Raw genomic sequence first — 16,979 nt, 5'->3', positions numbered from 1 at the left:
CTGTCTTTGTAGATTGACAATAGCATCCACTTCCACTAAATTCAGCAAGATTTTAATATAGAGACATGTCTAAAAGCTGCATAAAAGCAGTTATAGTAGTAAGAATTTTCATAGTGTTCATGCCACTCTCACTTTCCTTGCCATTGCTTCAGACCTCCTTTTGTTAATGCTTAAAATTCCTCAGGGTACCTTTTGTTATATTTTTATCCTACCAAGTTTTGCTTTGCATATTATTTCAGCTGAAGCCCAAGACTTTATAGAATCCTTATGACATCAGTGAAATGCGAGACAATAGCAGTTTTTACACCTTGGTAGCAATTATAATGATACACTGCGACATCAGAAGGCTTCTTGTATGCCTCAACCGCATTTGAATAGTTTCCCTCGATTTCTGCACAGTCTTAGAATCTACCATACTGAATACAGCCCACCACCCTGCCCCTGGCTGAAGGCTATAGACTGCTCCAACTCAGGAACCAAAAGGAATACATGCTTTGAAATACTGTATGAATAACCGCTCAGAGAACAAGCTGATTTGATAGGAAACGATAGCTGACTATTTTGGATATGCCACAGAGCATCCTAATTAGGGTTCCCCCCCAGCTATGAAGTGGTTTAAGGCAAAGCATGAAAAAAATAACACAGGAAAATAAAAAGCAAAGGTAGTCAGGTTGGCTCGTAAGAAAACTCAGAATGCTCATCACAAGGTCTACTTTTATAAGGCCAACCAAAACATCACAACATGGTGAGCAAGGTTTTGAGAAAGCGAGGAGGAAGAAGAAAAAAGAAAAATATGGCTTCGTGTTAAAGCCATACTTTCTGCCTTGGTTTCAGTTTCAAGGTGGTGTATGGGAAGAGGGTTAATAGACTAGACACTCCTGGCTGCTATGCAGGTTTCAGGTTACACCTAGGGGTGCTGGGATGAAAAACTATTTTGAAAATATGCAATTTAGCAGTTTTGCTTACTTTTTTTTTTTTTTTTAAAGATTTCTAGCTTTTCTCATGCCAAGAGAGTGGGGTGGAAGACAACCGTTGTTGTTTTTCAAAGTAAATTCAATGAAACAAAATGCCCACTAAGTACAAGTACTATGTCTAAATTCTTCAGAATATGTTCAGTCTGAGATTTAGTGTGCACATACAGAAGGTCATCTGGTACAATTATCCTAGCTTGTACCATTTCATAGTATTAGATGCTAAATTCTATATTTGAATGCTCTTCTCCCTAACATCTAATTTTCTACATGCAAAGAGCATTTTTAAATGGCAAACTGGTGAGCACTCAACAATGCAATCTCCCATCACTACCACCCCACGGCCACCCAACACACAGCTGAAATCTGAAATGATGCTGTCTGAAAATTGATGTTGGTGTTGAATTGGACTTAGGCTTTGGCTAGCATGCTGTGTAAAGATGTTCTACAATTTCTGCCTGCATTTATATAAAAACAAAAAAAAATCCCTTCCAGTAGCACCTTAAAGACCAACTAAATTAGTTCTTGGTATGAGCTTTCGTGTGCATGCACACTTCTTCAGATACACTGAAACAGAAGTCACCAGACCCTTCTATATAGTGAGAAGGTGGGGAGGGGTATTACTCAGAAGGGTGGTGGGAATGGGTGATTGGCAGATAGCTGTGATGAGCCTGTTGATGACTCTTAACGACTGCAATAGGTCTTACAGGAAAAAGCAAGGGGTGAGAAGGTGAAAAATGGCTTTGTCATGTATAATGAGATAAGAATCCAATGTCTTTGTTCAGACCAGGTCTCTCCATGGTTTTAAGTTTGGTGATAAGTTGCAATTCAGCAGCTTCTCTTTCCAGTCTATTTCTGAAATTCCTTTGTAGTAAAACAGCTACTTTGAGATCTTGTATAGAATGTCCTGGGAGACTGAAGTGTTCTCCTATTGTTTTCTCTGTCTTGTGATTCCTGATGTCCGATTTATGTCCGTTTATTCTTTGGCGTAAGGTCTGGCCTGTTTGTCCAATATAGAGAGCTGAAGGACACTGTTGGCATTTGATGGCATATCTGTAACTGCATTTATATAAAGTTAGTCACACGTGGCAGACAAGAGCATCTGTTTGTTCCTCTCCCTTTCCCAACCTCCAGTCCAGCTGCTGTATCAAATGTCTACCATTTCTGAACATGGCGAGACATTATTTTAAGGTACCTCAATCCCACTTTTCCAATTGTCAGTTCTACGGTTTAAATAAGAATCAATTTCTGAGCAAAGGTATCTTGAGCTGATCACATAAGGATTAGCAAAATATGTCCTCCCCAATTTAGTGTTGGTACTGGAATCTGAAATTTCGTTTTTTTGAGCTGGTCTATAAACTACCGTATTTTTCGCTCTATAACACGCACCCGACCATAACACGCACGTAGTTTTTAGAGGAGGAAAATCCGTAGGCATGCCACCCGTAGGCATTCCCTCCATAACACGCACATACATTTTCCCTTACTTTTTAGGAGGAAAAAAAGTGAGTGTTATGGTGCAAAAAATACGGTATTTGCTTTCCGAGGGTGAATGTTTATTATGTAAGCCATATGCATTTCAGCTCAACTGAGCCTTCCTGAGGGGTTTATCCTGCTCCCTCCCTTACAAGCTGCTCAAAGCTGTGCCCTGCAACGTCCCTTAAAATGGATGGTCTTTGAGCATCTTATAAGCAAACAAGTGAAATAAGCCACGGAGGAAGACTCATTTGAGCCATAACACTTTGGAGGATTATTATGATTATTATTCCTTTCCTGTATCTCTGATCTATACTTCCCTCACTTTTTGTTTTCGTTTGTTTTCATTTGCATTTGTAAGATGCAAAACTGAGCTGCTGAGGATGTGAGAAATTTAATTTTAAAAAGACCTTGATATCCCAAGGCCATTGCCTGGTTTCATTCCCTTGTTTGCGGCAGTGCCTTTATTTCTGCTCGTTCTTAATAGTGTTGATGACAACTACACAGGTCCCTTGGGCTTTGCTACTGTTGTGTTCAATTACAGGTGGAAGGTCTGATTATCAGAAATGCTGTTCAGTCACAGCTGCAGTAAGGATGAATGGAAATTGAAGGTGCCACGAACCCCTGAAAACGAGGCCCCTGACACTACTCATTTATTTTAATGACTCAGGCCTAACTTGTAGATTTGAATACAATGACTTTCATAACTCCCCTTGAGAGTCCAGCCATGAAAAATAATGAAATGTTATTGGGCCCAGACTATTAAATTATCTTGCACCCTAACCATATCTCTAGGAGAAATTGATTGGATTTCAACCCATCTGACTTTATAATTAAAACTTGCCTTTATAATTTAACTTTGTAATTGGAACATGGCACCGTTAGAAAGGTTTGGGGCCTCTGTTCTGTGAGGGCATCCTGGTGATTAAAGTCACAGATTGAAAAACGGTTTAGTAACAACCGTGGGAGAGGTAAGGTCCAAACACCAACCATAAGCAAGAATAGCAACTCTATCTCAAAGATCATGCCATTTCCAAGTCCAATTGCACCACTGACCAATTCAGCTGACCATCTCTATGCCAAACGCCCCTCCAAAATAATTTGTGTAGATTTTGTCATCCCAAAAAACAGATGGGCAATAAATCTAGTTTCTAATCTGTACCTTTTTGGAATGTGAGTTGGGGGTAAACATGCATGAAGTTTAAAAATCCCTGAACAAAGAATAGTAGAATGTCAAAGAGAAGACTAGGGTTGGTCTCTCCTCTCTAATATCTGGTTTTGGGTGTACAGGGATTTTATCATATGAACTAAGAGTATTCAACCCCGTGAGCTCCCACCTGTGGTCTGAAGAGGTACATAACCTAGAAGCAGATGGCCATTGCACCATCACTGCTTGTGAGAATTAGGCCCTGGTTCAGGAGGCAGATTAGCCATCTCTGCCCTAGTTTAGATGGAAGAACTATGAGGTGACCCTTCAACATGTAGTAGAGCCCACCAAGAGGGTGAGCTGCTCCAAAGGCCTGCTTTGCTGTTGGATCTTTGGACTTCTATCTGGTTCCATAAATTCCATAAATTTTGAGGAGCCTCAAAAAAGGAGTAAACTTGTGATAAGGTGAAAGGTACAGTTGTAGATTCAGGTATCTGAAGAAGTGTGCATGCACACAAAAGCTTATACCAAGAACAAACTTAGTTGGTCTCTAAGGTGCTACTGGACAAGTGTGTGTGTGTGTACAGTTGTAGTTCAAGAAATTAGGGACGCGGGTAGCGCTGTGGGTAAAACCTCAGTGCCTAGGACTTGCCTATCGTCAGGTTGGCGGTTCGAATCCCCGCGGCGGGGTGCGCTCCCGTTGCTCAGTCCCAGCGCCTGCCAACCTAGCAGTTTGAAAGCACCCCCGGGTGCAAGTTGATAAATAGGGACCGCTTACTAGCGGAAAGGTAAATGGCGTTCCGTGTGCTGCGCTGGCTCGCCAGATGCAGCTTGTCACACTGGCCATGTGACCCGGAAGTGTCTGCGGACAGCGCTGGCTCCTGGCCTTTAGAGTGAGATGAGCGCACAACCCTAGAGTCTGTCAAGACTGGCCCGTACGGGCAGGGGTACCTTTACCTTTACCTTTAGTTCAAGAAATTACACTTTAAAGGGTGTATATTTTTAGAGCTCACCCAATTTTTTGATGTTTTTGTAATTCTAAGTTTTGTTTTTTTAAAAAAAACACCCTTTTAATGTTGTATTTTATATTGTTATAACCTGCCCTGGGAATTTAGGGCGAAGAATGGGTTATTAAATTAAAACAACCAGCACTTTTTCCCCCCAGAAGAGGTGGTGCCATTTGTTTAGTAATTCTCAAATTGCTCTGACCTGTTCACTCACTACTTATTACCTCAAGCCAGTTAATTATATTGTTGCTGTATATTATTCTAGGCGGATCTCGTCAATCACATATTAATACTTTTTTGTTTTAATTTATTCATATTTAGCAAGTGAGACCTGCAATGATTTCCACCCAATGTTCTTCACGCACGACAGATCATTTGAAGAGTTCTTCTGCATTTGCATCCAGCTGCTGAATAAGACATGGAAAGAGATGAGAGCAACTTCTGAAGACTTCAACAAGGCAAGATTTTGGGAAGGGTAGCATTTGGAAGCAAAGCTGCTTTGTTTTCTTGGTTTCCACCTAATATGATTTCATATGTCTCTCTGGGCTAGTTTTGAAGGTGATTGAAATGTAAAAGGGAACATACTACCATATGTGGTAAATTGGTAAATAGGAACATACTACCATATGTGGTGGTCCTGTCTAGAAATACAAAGATTTTGGAGTATGATTTATGAAGAGATAAAGAGATTGATAAAAACTACATTTAGCAAGAAACCGGAAGAATTTTTACTAGGAATGCTTTCAGATAATATTCCCAAAAATAAAACTACGCTATTTATGTATGCAACGTCAGCAGCAAGGGTTATGGTGGCAAAACACTGGAAAGATAAAAATACACCCACTAAAGAGGAATGGGTAGTCAAATTGTGAGTACTTGGAGCTCACAAAGCTGACAGAGAGAAACCTAAAAAATTGGTGGAAGAAGAATGGGAATGTTTAAATAATTATTTAGGGTACAAGGGTAATTATTTAGGGTACAAGAGAAATGCTCCCTGATACCAAGATGAGGGATTCCTTTGGAATGCATATAGAGAGAATTGATAAGAATAATGATCTGTTGCGAGCTTGACGGAAGTGTACTATTGATGAGCTTTCCTGCTTTGGCTCATCTTCCTTTTTTTCTTTTTCTTTTTTTTCTATTTTTCTCTTTTCTTTTCTTTTATCTTTCCCATAGTTGCTTATGTTCTGCGTCATGTACTTCAATATTTTTTTGTAGTTTTTTTCATTACTATTAAGGAATTTTCCTTTGTAATTTTGGTTGTCTATATTTATATGTACTTGTTTAAAGCAAAATGAAAGTTAAAAAAAAAGAAAGAAATGTAAAAGGCGAAAAATTTATACGCTCTGAAGAGAAACCAGAGTTTTGAATCAGCTTTTAGTACCCATAGACCAAATTCATCTAAAAAATAAGAATAAGGCCTAATTTAACCCGAGAGTTTGGAGACAGTGTAATAAAACATTTGTGAGGGAAAACAAGATTTCAAAATTGCTAGCACTGTTTCCACCTTTAAAATTCTAAATAATTGTGGGGAAATAGCTGAGGCTCCAAGACTTTGGCCACCGCATGAGAAGAGAAGACTTCCTGGAAAAGACCCTGATGTTGGGAAAGATGGGGGGCACAAGGAGAAGGGGACGACAGAGGACAAGATGGTTGGATGGTGTTCTCGAAGCTACCAACATGAGTTTGACCAAACTGCGGGAGGTAGTGGAAGACAGGAGTGCTTGGCATGCTGTGGTCCATGGGGTCACAAAGAGTCGGACACGACTAAACCACAAAGTGTGACAGTAGTCTTTTATGTGGCATTTTATTCTAATGTGTTGAAACATTGACAGACTTATGCTTCATTTAAGCATATGGATGAGCTCAGCAGCTGAAATGTTCAGCAATGCATTACATAGTTTTAGCATTATAAGTTAACACCTCAGAAGAGATTTGAGCAGGGATAGGGATAGCTCCCCTACTGGAGACAGGCAGGGTCTTCAACTTGCAATGTCCTCTCCAGAAGGGAGGACTCATCCCATCTCTCTCTGGACTGCTACAAGGGATGGTTGGGTCTTCGTCTCTCTATGTGTGTGGAGCAAAACACTTGCTCCAGTGCTTGTTTTGTGTGGATTTTCCCTTTGTCTAGTCTTCTCCTTCACCTTGTTTGCTGGATCATCTTTCTAAGTGAGTTTTTTCACTGTGTTTTCCTGTGTTTCCCCTAGCTTCTTCATTTCTACTTCATTCTCTTCATGTCCCCTCCTCCCATTTGTCTGGGGAAGGCAAAAGTGTGGGGGCAACTCGATTCTGCCCCAATTGCCGGGCAGGCACAGGAGGAGCCCACAAGGCGACAGGACCAGAAGCTTGTGTTTCCCACCTTTTTCTTTAAAAAGGGGATCTTTTATGCAACCAATATCTCTTTTCAAATCAAACATCAGAGGGATGCATTGGAATGGATGCATTGGAAAAGGAAATTTCTAATGTGAATGCCATAACTGGTACACTGGCTGGGTTAGTGGAGACAGGGATTTCGGTGTCTCTATTAACCTCTTTCTTATATCATGGATGTTGGCTTATATGATGGAGGCATGATCCATATTGTTTTATTGGTACTGTTGCTGCAGGTTTGTCAGGTCTTTGGCTAGAACAGCTAACTTACATTGAATTGAATAAAATGTCTATGCAGCTACTTCACAAAGAGATATAATCTTTCAAGTCGGTCTGTTCTGCGTGGCTGAGAAGAAAACTTGACTTTCATGATTGTGCCTTGTTTGGGAGGAGTAGAAGACACGGTCTAGGGTTCGGATCTAACAACAAGTGACGCTTCATGGCTACTCATTCATTGCAAGCCATTAACCGCATCTTACCATAATTGTTAGCATTGGTTTCTTGTTTTGATCCTTCTCATCCTTAAGATCAGTTTTTCATTTCAGCAGCCTTACTGTATATATTTAACTGCCGCTTCCATATATTTTCTTATCCCTGCGTGATGTGCGTGTGTGTGTGAGAGAGAGAAAGAGAGAGAGAGAGAGAGAGAGAGAGAATGTTAATCCAATGTGAGATTGTATAGCAATTACAGTGTATTGGATTTTAGCTCTTGGGACCCAAATATCTTCCCGAAAGCTACTCAGCCAGCTTTCGTCTTTAATCATAACAGAAGAAGGAAGAGCTCTTTCATTTAATTTTTCATTAATGAAAGTAAATTGTATATTCTAATCTAGAGGTAGCAGGAGTTTTTCAGCTGGCTGGAGCTGCTGAACACATTGAGGGCTTTCTCTGCTGGAGGACAATTACAGTTCTTCGATAGTTTGACTGTCAACTTCTCCACTAGGTCACCTTTTTTTTTAATTCCCAATGCTGTAATAAATGGAAGAAATCTTAGTCGAATTTTTCTAAATAAAATGTACAGTCTGAACCACTTTATGTGTAATAAGGAATATTGTGGAGAGGTTGATTAAATTTTCTGCCTTTAAAATAGACTTTTTAAATCCCCCTTCACAAAGTTTGTTATTTTCTTTATCCTGGTTGGTGCTAATATGAACTAGACAGAGGCACATAACTTTGCTCCCTATTAGGATCTCCCCTTTTTACTGAGCTTTCAGTATGCTCATGATGTTATTGAGGTGATTCGTGCCATTTTTCTAGAAAAAGAGGTGCCAGAACTCACCATGAACACCTCCCTCGTTCTCTTAGAATGGAAATGGCACCCACTAGAGAGGTGCTGGAACTGAGTTCCTGTGAGTTCCCCCTGGAAAAAAGCCCTGGAGGCGATTATACATGATCACACTTTCAAGACCATTGGCACCTGCAAATGTTTTGAGGTGCACGCACTGAATTATTTGCAATACATACACGCCTGTAGTTTCCTCCTAACTCTTCCACGCCACAAATGTTCTACAAAGTGTCCCTCCAGAGAGCAATAATATGGTAACACTGGGAAACTATCACCGAACATCTAATTTGTGGACGGTCTGACATAAATACACCACTATTGCACTATTATTGCACCTTTGGCATGTTAGAAATAAAATCCCAGTCTGGAAGGGCCCTTGGAGGTAAGATCGTGTTCTTGCTTAACCTATGCTTTTGCTATGTAACGCTAATTTAGTTCTTTTCACTAATTCCGTTTTATTTTGGCATACCTGGATGCATGAATTATTCATACCATTTGGGTATTATAGAGAACAAAAATACAGCTGGTTGTCTGCAACCATTAAACTTTTTTCTTCTGTATAGAAAGTTGTAAATGATTTTCCATGCCTATTGAAGGTGCCCTAAGAGATTATTTTACTATCCCAGTTTTACAGAAGGTGGTAAGTCTGTGGATTTCATAAACACAGTATTTCCAGTCACTGAAGTTTGCAGTTGGCGTGTGTGGACATTTTTCCTTCATAATTTTGGCTAGGAGGTTGCATCTGTCCTTTAAAAAAAATAAAATATTTAATCATTTTTTCAATACAAACAACAACCGCAAAAGACACAACAAAAACCATAATAACACTAATAACACAATTTGACAATTCAGATTTGAGTACTGATATACCTATGACTGCACCTTTTTAACAATATTTCCCCTCCTCTCCTCCCCTTACTTCCCACCACTGTCCGCCTTATCGCTTAAATATTCCTTCCAGATTTCTTCATATTTATCCATTCTTAATTTGCATCGACATGCAATTCATTCGTATGTAGCTAGTCTGTCCATATTATCAATCCATGTGCTCAATGGAATCTTTTTGCAGCTCTTCCAATTCATCAAAACAAGTTTTTTTGCTTCTAATATAGCACGGTACATCCATTTTTTTTTGACCCCTTGTAATCTCCGTTTCCGGAATATAATTTAGATTTAAATTCACTTCGCCTAAATAACAATTTCTTTTTATTACTCTTGCTATAAATGTCCTCACTTTGAACCAAAATGATCTTATCATCGGGCAATTAATCATCATATGTACCAGGTTCGCACTCCCACATCTCCAACAGTTGTCTGCACTTGTTATTTTCCTCTGGTATAGTTTTGCGGGAGTTCAGTGGACTCTGAATATTATTTTCTGCTGAATAAGTCTTAGATCCATAGAGGCTATTTCTGTTGATTTTATACTTGACTCCCATATATCATTTGTTATCTGTACCCCTAACTCTTCACTCCAATTTTGTCTATCATATTCTAAATCCTATTTCTTTCCGTTGAGTAGGGTTTTATATAGTGCAAGTGTAGAGTTCTTTGTTTTTGTTGCAGAAATTAAATCTTGTAGCAGCATGGGCGTTTCCGATGCTGCTATAGCGTCAGGGCCAAACTGCCTTTCCAACATATGTTTCAATTGGATGTATTGCCATTGAGTTTCACTGGTTAATCCATACTTTACTCGCAAAGTCTTATGTTCCACAAATTTGTAATTTTCATCAATTAATTGATTCAATGTCAAAATACATTTTTTCATCCAACTTTGCCAAAGTATTATTTGATCTCCAATTTTTAATTTTGGGTTGGCCCATATTGTTAATTTCTCATGCTGATAGGGGTCATCCTTATTATTTTTATTTATATTCATCCAAATTTTTATAGGTGCTTTAATAGTCTCCAGGATAATAGGATATTTCATAAAATTGGAGCCAAGTTTAGTCCACCCTACAAGAGGTTCCAAGAAACTATATTTGAGAGTAGCCCAATTGGGATTCCTGCTAGCTCTCCAATCGTTAGTCTTACTCAGCAGGTAGGCCTGGTGATATAGTTCCAGATTTGGGAGACCAAAGCCGCCTTCCTTAGTTGGAATTTGCATTTTATGTAGTGATCTTTTTGGTGGCTTTGTACCCCATAGACACGATCTAAATAGTTGATTTATTTTTTGGAAGTAAAATTTGGGAATATGTATTGGAAACCCTCTAAGAATGTATAAAAGCTTTGGAACAACATTCGATTTGAGGACATTAACCTTTCCCCAAAGGGAAAGGTTTAGAGGTCGCCACCTTTCAGTATCAAAAGAAATCTCATTTATAATTTGATTCAAATTTAATTTTACAATTTGGTCTATATCTGATGAAATCATTATGCCCAAGTATTTAATAAAGTCTTTGTACATCCGAAATTGATGGTTTCTATACAATGTAGGGACGCAGGTGGCGCTGTGGGTTAAAGCCTCAGCGCCTAGGACTTGCCGATCGAAAGGTCGGCGGTTCGAATCCCTGCGGCGGGGTGCGCTCCCGCTGCTCGGTCCCAGCGCCTGCCAACCTAGCAATTCGAAAGCACCTCCGGGTGCAAGTAGATAAATAGGGACCGCTTACCAGCGGGAAGGTAAACGGTGTTTCCGTGTGCGGCTCTGGCTCGCCAGAGCAGCGATGTCACGCTGGCCACGTGACCCGGAAGTGTCTCCGGACAGCGCTGGCCCCTGGCCTCTTGAGTGAGATGGGCGCACAACCCCAGAGTCTGCCAAGACTGGCCCGTTCGGGCAGGGGTACCTTTACCTTTACCTTATACAATGTAGCCCTTGGCCCAATTGGTAAAATCTCTAATTTTGTCCAATTTATAGAATATCCCGATTTTCTGCCAAAGGTTTTTATTTTCTCCATAATTTTTGGAATTGTATCTTCTGGTTTTGTAATAAATAAACGATATCATCAGCAAATAATACAATTTTGTAATTATCTTTGTTGTGTTTTACACCCTTGATATGCTCATAGGCTGCATCTGTCCTGAACCAGCTGATAAAGAAAGAGTGCAGAATTGTTCAGCAGTATAAAGCAGGAGAACATTTTACCTGTTTGGCCTCAGGGAGTGAATTAGTGTAGCTAAATTTAAAATTAAAAGGTTTTCAGGGTATCTTTTCTCAAAATATTTTAAAATTAGAATGGTAGGGCGACAGCAAGCTTTTTCTTTTTCATTGCCACCTCTCATTAACAGTGAGAATAATCCATCAATATTTTTATTTTTATTTTGTTTTCATGGATATAATACACATACGAAAAACACAGAGACTACAGCAGGATGTAGTCGTCATCCCCTCACTGCTCTAGTGGTATCAGGGTGTAATTCTCATAATTGTTCTCCATACAGGATAAAGGGTTGTGCTCATGGAGACAGAGAGTTTAATGTTCAGAAGGCCAGTTGAACCCATAGGGAACGGGTTATATGCACGATTTCAACCACATAAGGCATCAAGTGTCTATATTCAGAAGGTTATAATATCCAAATCTACAAGAATGATTTTGGCAGTTTGTCCTTAAGTCCGGTTTCATTGGTATATGAAATAAATAGCCAGAAAATGACAAGAAATTACTTTAGTTTCTCTTTAATCAAGATACTGATTGCATAATGTTGGTATCTGTGTTTTTTTTCCCCGGTTTTTTAGTCCTTGTCCAATGTATCCAGTTATTCACTTTAACTATAACTGCAACTTCATGGCTTTGAAAAATATTTCTCCTGTTACGTAAATCCTTAGCCAAGGCTATGTACAGGAAGTATAAGCAGCTGACGTGCTCTGGTCCAGGGGGTCACGAAGAGCAAAGGTAAAGGTAAAGGTACCCCTGACCATCAGGTCCAGTCGTGACCGACTCTGGGGTTGCACGCTCATCTCGCTGTATAGGCCGGGAGCCGGCGCTTGTCCGCAGACAGTTTTTCTGGGTCACGTGGCCAGCATGACTAAGCCGCTTCTGGCGAACCAGAGCAGCACACGGAAACACAATTTACCTTCCCGCCGGAGAGCGGTCCCTATTTATCTACTTGCACTTTGAGGTGCTTTCAAACTGCTAGGTTGACAGGAGCTGGGACCGAACAACGGGAGCTCACCCCGTCGCGGGGATTCAAACCGCCGACCTTCCAATCGGCAAGTCACGAAGAGTAGGACACTACTAAACAACAGCAACAATGCCTTATGCTACTTCCTCTGTAGAACAATGTCCAATAGTATATCAACAACTGTGATAAAAAAGAGCATCTGAGGCTGTTGTATATCATATGCTAGTTGAAAATTGGGCTGTAAGATATAGATGTTCAGGAGAAAGCAAGTCTTATGCCAGCCGTAGCCGTGCCAAGAATGACTGCCATTACCTGGCTATTGCTTGGGAATATGTAAGGTCTCTAACTTGAAGAATCCTATCTGGTGTCTGCTATGCCTCCCTTCAGGAGCATAAAATGAGCTAACAAGGATTTCTGAAGGCAGCTGCTCTAGCTTAAATAGTGAATCCAAATGTAAGGAGGACAAAATTATTTAGTGCTCCCTGCAGAATACATTCCCAACCCTCTAAATGCATTATTCAGAGAGGGGAGCAAGGCTTGTTTATCCGGCTGGATATCCTGGGTTAACTCAATGTTCTTCAGTAGCAGTTTGGTTTACACATTCATTGAGGCGACTCAACAGCTGAAATAGAAAAAAGAAATAAATCAGGGTGTGTACCTCTAAGTGACAATTTAAACAGCAGCGGGATTGATGTTTGATATGCATAGGTAAATATTTAAGTATTTGCAGACACAGTGACCCGTGAGCGATCCAATGGAGTTGAGCGTGGCTGAAAAGCTCTGCAACTGCTTGTATGCACGTAGAACCGTGTTTACTGTTCAAACCTCCCCGTTGGGTAGCAGAGCCAGAGCTATTTGAGGTTGAAGCAGGTGACAGTAGCTGTGACTGACGTCTGCTGCTCCTCTGGAGATAGGAAAATTAGAGCCTTTATGAGGAAGAGTGGGATAGAAATTTAATAATAATAAAGAATCTGCCTGAAAGTTCGTCTACAAAGTAAGCAGTGACAATTGTAAGGGGTAAAATCAAATGTGTGAGAAGTCCTTCATCAGTGATCCTGTGTACACCAGGGAAGGGGAACCTGCAGACTACAGTTTCCACCAGGAGTGGCTGGTGGGGTGAAGCCATGGAACTGGAATTTCCTTTGACGAAGACAGGTTTAGCAGACTGAGAGGTAATCGAAAGTAAAGTAATTTTAGAGTAAATTTTACCTTTCCAGCTCTTGGGATTAGTGCATATTAAATTCCACATATTGCTGCTGAGGTCATTAGCCCTTTATGACATAGTTTTGCAAACAGATGATTCCTATAAATACATCCTGTTCATTAGGCATTCTGGGCACATAACTAAAACATTTTCATTCGTCATTCTAACTTGTTTCCCTGCAACCTGCTGCACATTTTTTTGTAAAATGAGAGTGGTTTCTAATTGAAAAAAAAATCTCATTGAGTTATAGTGAAAACCTGTTAGGAGACAATAATTGGGTGCACTGAGGGTTATCGGCTCTACTTCATTAGAATCCATTTATTTGAAGGGACTTTGGAACTTAATGCTGTTTGGTATCTTTTGCAGGGATTGTATTAATTTAAGAAACATCTCGTATTTAATCTTTTATATAACTACCATTTTTTAGCTTGTTGGAAATGTAGCAAGTGGGTTGTTGCAGTTCCTCTCTCTATATATATGTAATCTTTTTTTAAAGATTTTTATTAAGTTTTTCAAAAATTATACAAATACAAAACAAGACAATAATAAAAGACAAACAGAAAACAAGACAAAAAAGAAAGAAAGAAATAAACAAGTATAATTTCATTCCCTTTTTTTCCTTATACCTTACTTTCCCGACTTCCCCATACCTCTCCTCTCTGTATTCCAGTTTCTATTTTATTAATTCAGCAAATCCTTTCCCTTAATTTCATTTAGTATTTAACCCTTCTTTTCTTACTACTTATCCAATCCAGCTGGAAACCAGATCTTTTTCTAAACCATCGTCATTCTAGCATTCATTAATTTTGCAGTATTTCTTAAGATAGTCCTTAAATTTCTTCCAATCTTCTTCCGCTGTCTCTCTCCCCTGGTCTCGGATTCTGCCAGTCATTTCTGCCAGTCCCATGTAGTCTATCATCTTCATCTGCCATTCTTCCAAGGTGGTAGATCTTGTGTCTTCCAATACTTTGCGATATATATGTAATCTTTCTTACGTTTGGCTAGTCTGCTTTCATAGCTTTGGACCTAGAATGGGTGTATCCAACAATCATAGAACTATAGAGTTGGAAGGGACCCAGTAGATCCTCTAGTCCAACCCCCTGTAATGCAGCTGACGTGTTCAGTTGTTACTTCCCAGGAAGAAAATTCAACCTAGAAGGAGTCAAAGGTTTCTGTATGTGCATTTGACTCACTGGGGTGGGGAGGACGTACGCAACAAATGAAGCGGCCTGTGTCACCTTTATTTGAACACAGTATTTCCCTGACTGCTACATGTTTTATTGGGTAGAATTGGGCCTGTGTTTCAACTGCATTCAAATAAATACAGTACAACCTGGGTCAGCTGATTACTTGTCCCTGTGATAGGAGAGGGTGTTCATATGTCCAAGAGTTCAGTCCTAAGTTTGCCTACTCAAAGCTAAATCCCACTTAGTTAAATGGATTCCAGTGCGAGATTCACTTCAGTGGGAGATTCATTTCTTGACAGAAAGTAATGAATGAATAGGCCCTTTGAATTAATAGCTATATCTTGCTGCTTTGGAAAACCTACCTATCGGGTTGGATTTTTTCTGAAGGTAAGAACAATATTAAAAAGGAGCACTCAGCCACAGCCAATAGGGGACCTTTACCACTAATGAAACTTTAACTTCTAATATAAAGAGAACATCTTTATATTGCAAATAACCACACATTTGGTGCAGGTATCCCCTCTAGCACTTGTCAAAATACCTGTTGCCCAATAGGAGGAAGGTGCTGGCATGAAGATTTAATAAAGCTATCCAGATCTGCCAAGGTTCAAGTCAATGATGAATTGACAACCTTAACCCACACACAAAGTAATTTTTCTTACATAGATACTGGAAGCCCTGTTTAGGGAGGGTTATGTGAGGGGGTCAGAAAACCCTGCCTCTAACATGCTGCATCTTCAACAGAACATTTAAATTAAATAGTCATTTACTACAGTTGCCAGAAATTTATATTACAGCCGAGTACCTTAGTACACAGCGCGGGTGGCGCAATGGGTTAAACCACAGAGCCTCTTGGGCTTCCCAATCAGAAGGTCTGCGGTTCAAATCCCCATGACGGGGTGAGCTCCCGTTGCTCGGTCCCAGCTCCTGCCAACCTAGCAGTTCGAAAGCATGCCAAAAAGTGCAAGTAGATAAATAGGTACCACTCTAGCGGAAGGGTAAGCGGTGTTTCTGTGCTCTGCTCTGGTTTTGGTGTTACGTTGCACCAGAAGCAGCTTAGTCATGCTGGCCACATGACCCGGAAAAACTGTCTGCAGACAAACGCCGGCTCCCTCGGCCAGTAAAGCGAGATGAGCGCTGCAACCCCAGAGTCGTCTGTGACTGGATTTAACTGTCAGGGGTCCTTTACCTTTACACCTTGGTCTGAAAGCAGTGCTTTAGGACTCAGGCTGGCAAAAACTTCATGAAAAGCTGTCAGAGCAATCATGAGAAAGGTTTTTTGTTGTTCACTTGGTTTCCAGTTACTAGAAAAACAAGGGGAAACTACATTTTTTTTCAGGGATGGGGTACCGTGGTCCTCTAGAAGTTGTTGGACTCAACTTCCAGCATCCCTAGACATTGGTCATGCTCTCTGGGTTTACTAGGGAATTATAGTACAGCAGCATCTGGGGGGCTGTATCCTGCATGTATGCACTGGGCGCTACTTGCACCTGCTCCGATGGGCTCTGCTCTTGAAGTCAGTAAAAAAATCCATGCCCTGACTCCATTCTCATATCTTCAGTGGGCTACTGCTCCCCCACTGAGGCCAGAGAGCTCCATCAACTGAGCCTGAACAGAAACTGGGTGTCTTGATTTCAAGAAATGAGCATAAAACAGAAAGTTGGCACAGTGTGTTGGGGGGTAGACACAAAGCGTTTGTAGTGTGGAATTAATGGCGCATTATTCTGTAAGAAAAATAAGCCATACCCCAGTGAAACATTAATTTTGCATGAAAGCATAATGGGCACAGCCAAAGAAGAGATGGATCCCCTAGAGCAAAAAGAAGACGATGCCATGAGTCAATAAGTAAATTGTTTGCAATAAATCACTGAAAATCTAGAGCAAATATGTAGGCTCTGCCTTTGATGTGAGAGTTATTAGCCTCTGTCTTTGATTTTGTTCATTGGTGTTGTGATTTAAAAAACACAACTGCCTAATCAATGCAAATGTTGAGAGACTCTAGGCATCTCTGGTAGATCTTTCTTGCTGACGTCACGTTGCAGCAACGACACGGGTCTAATCACGATCTAATCAGTATCTTCTGTTTGCTAATGTTTGTGTTGTGATCTTTATTGAGCTTCATCTACAGCTTTTCGTGTACTACTCGGTTTTCATGGTGCAAGATTTTAGTAGCTGCACTTTAGAAGTGGTTGAATATCTTGTTAAGGACTAGAGAGGTTAGTAACTCTCTTTTCAGCAGAGGGCCAGTCCACTGTCCCTCAGACCTTATGGGG

General features: G+C 40.3%; 1 protein-coding gene across 10 annotated transcripts in view; it reads left to right on the top strand.

Annotated features, from left to right (window-relative positions):
- Positions 1–16,979, top strand: part of ELMO1 (engulfment and cell motility 1) — a 299,706-nt gene that overhangs the window by 196,562 nt on the left and 86,165 nt on the right. For all 10 annotated transcript variants that reach the window (XM_083706317.1, XM_083706312.1, XM_083706315.1 and 7 more), the window contains one exon: positions 4,923–5,059. In XM_083706317.1, the coding sequence (XP_083562443.1) occupies positions 4,923–5,059 (137 nt within the window). The remainder of the gene's footprint in view (positions 1–4,922; positions 5,060–16,979) is intronic.

The sequence above is a fragment of the Podarcis gaigeae genome (genome assembly GCF_964106915.1).
Source record: "Podarcis gaigeae genome assembly, chromosome: 12".
Classification (NCBI taxonomy): Eukaryota; Metazoa; Chordata; class Lepidosauria; order Squamata; family Lacertidae; genus Podarcis; species Podarcis gaigeae.
The sequence above is the reverse complement of the archived record's forward strand: the minus strand, read 5'-3'. Positions and strand labels throughout refer to the sequence as shown.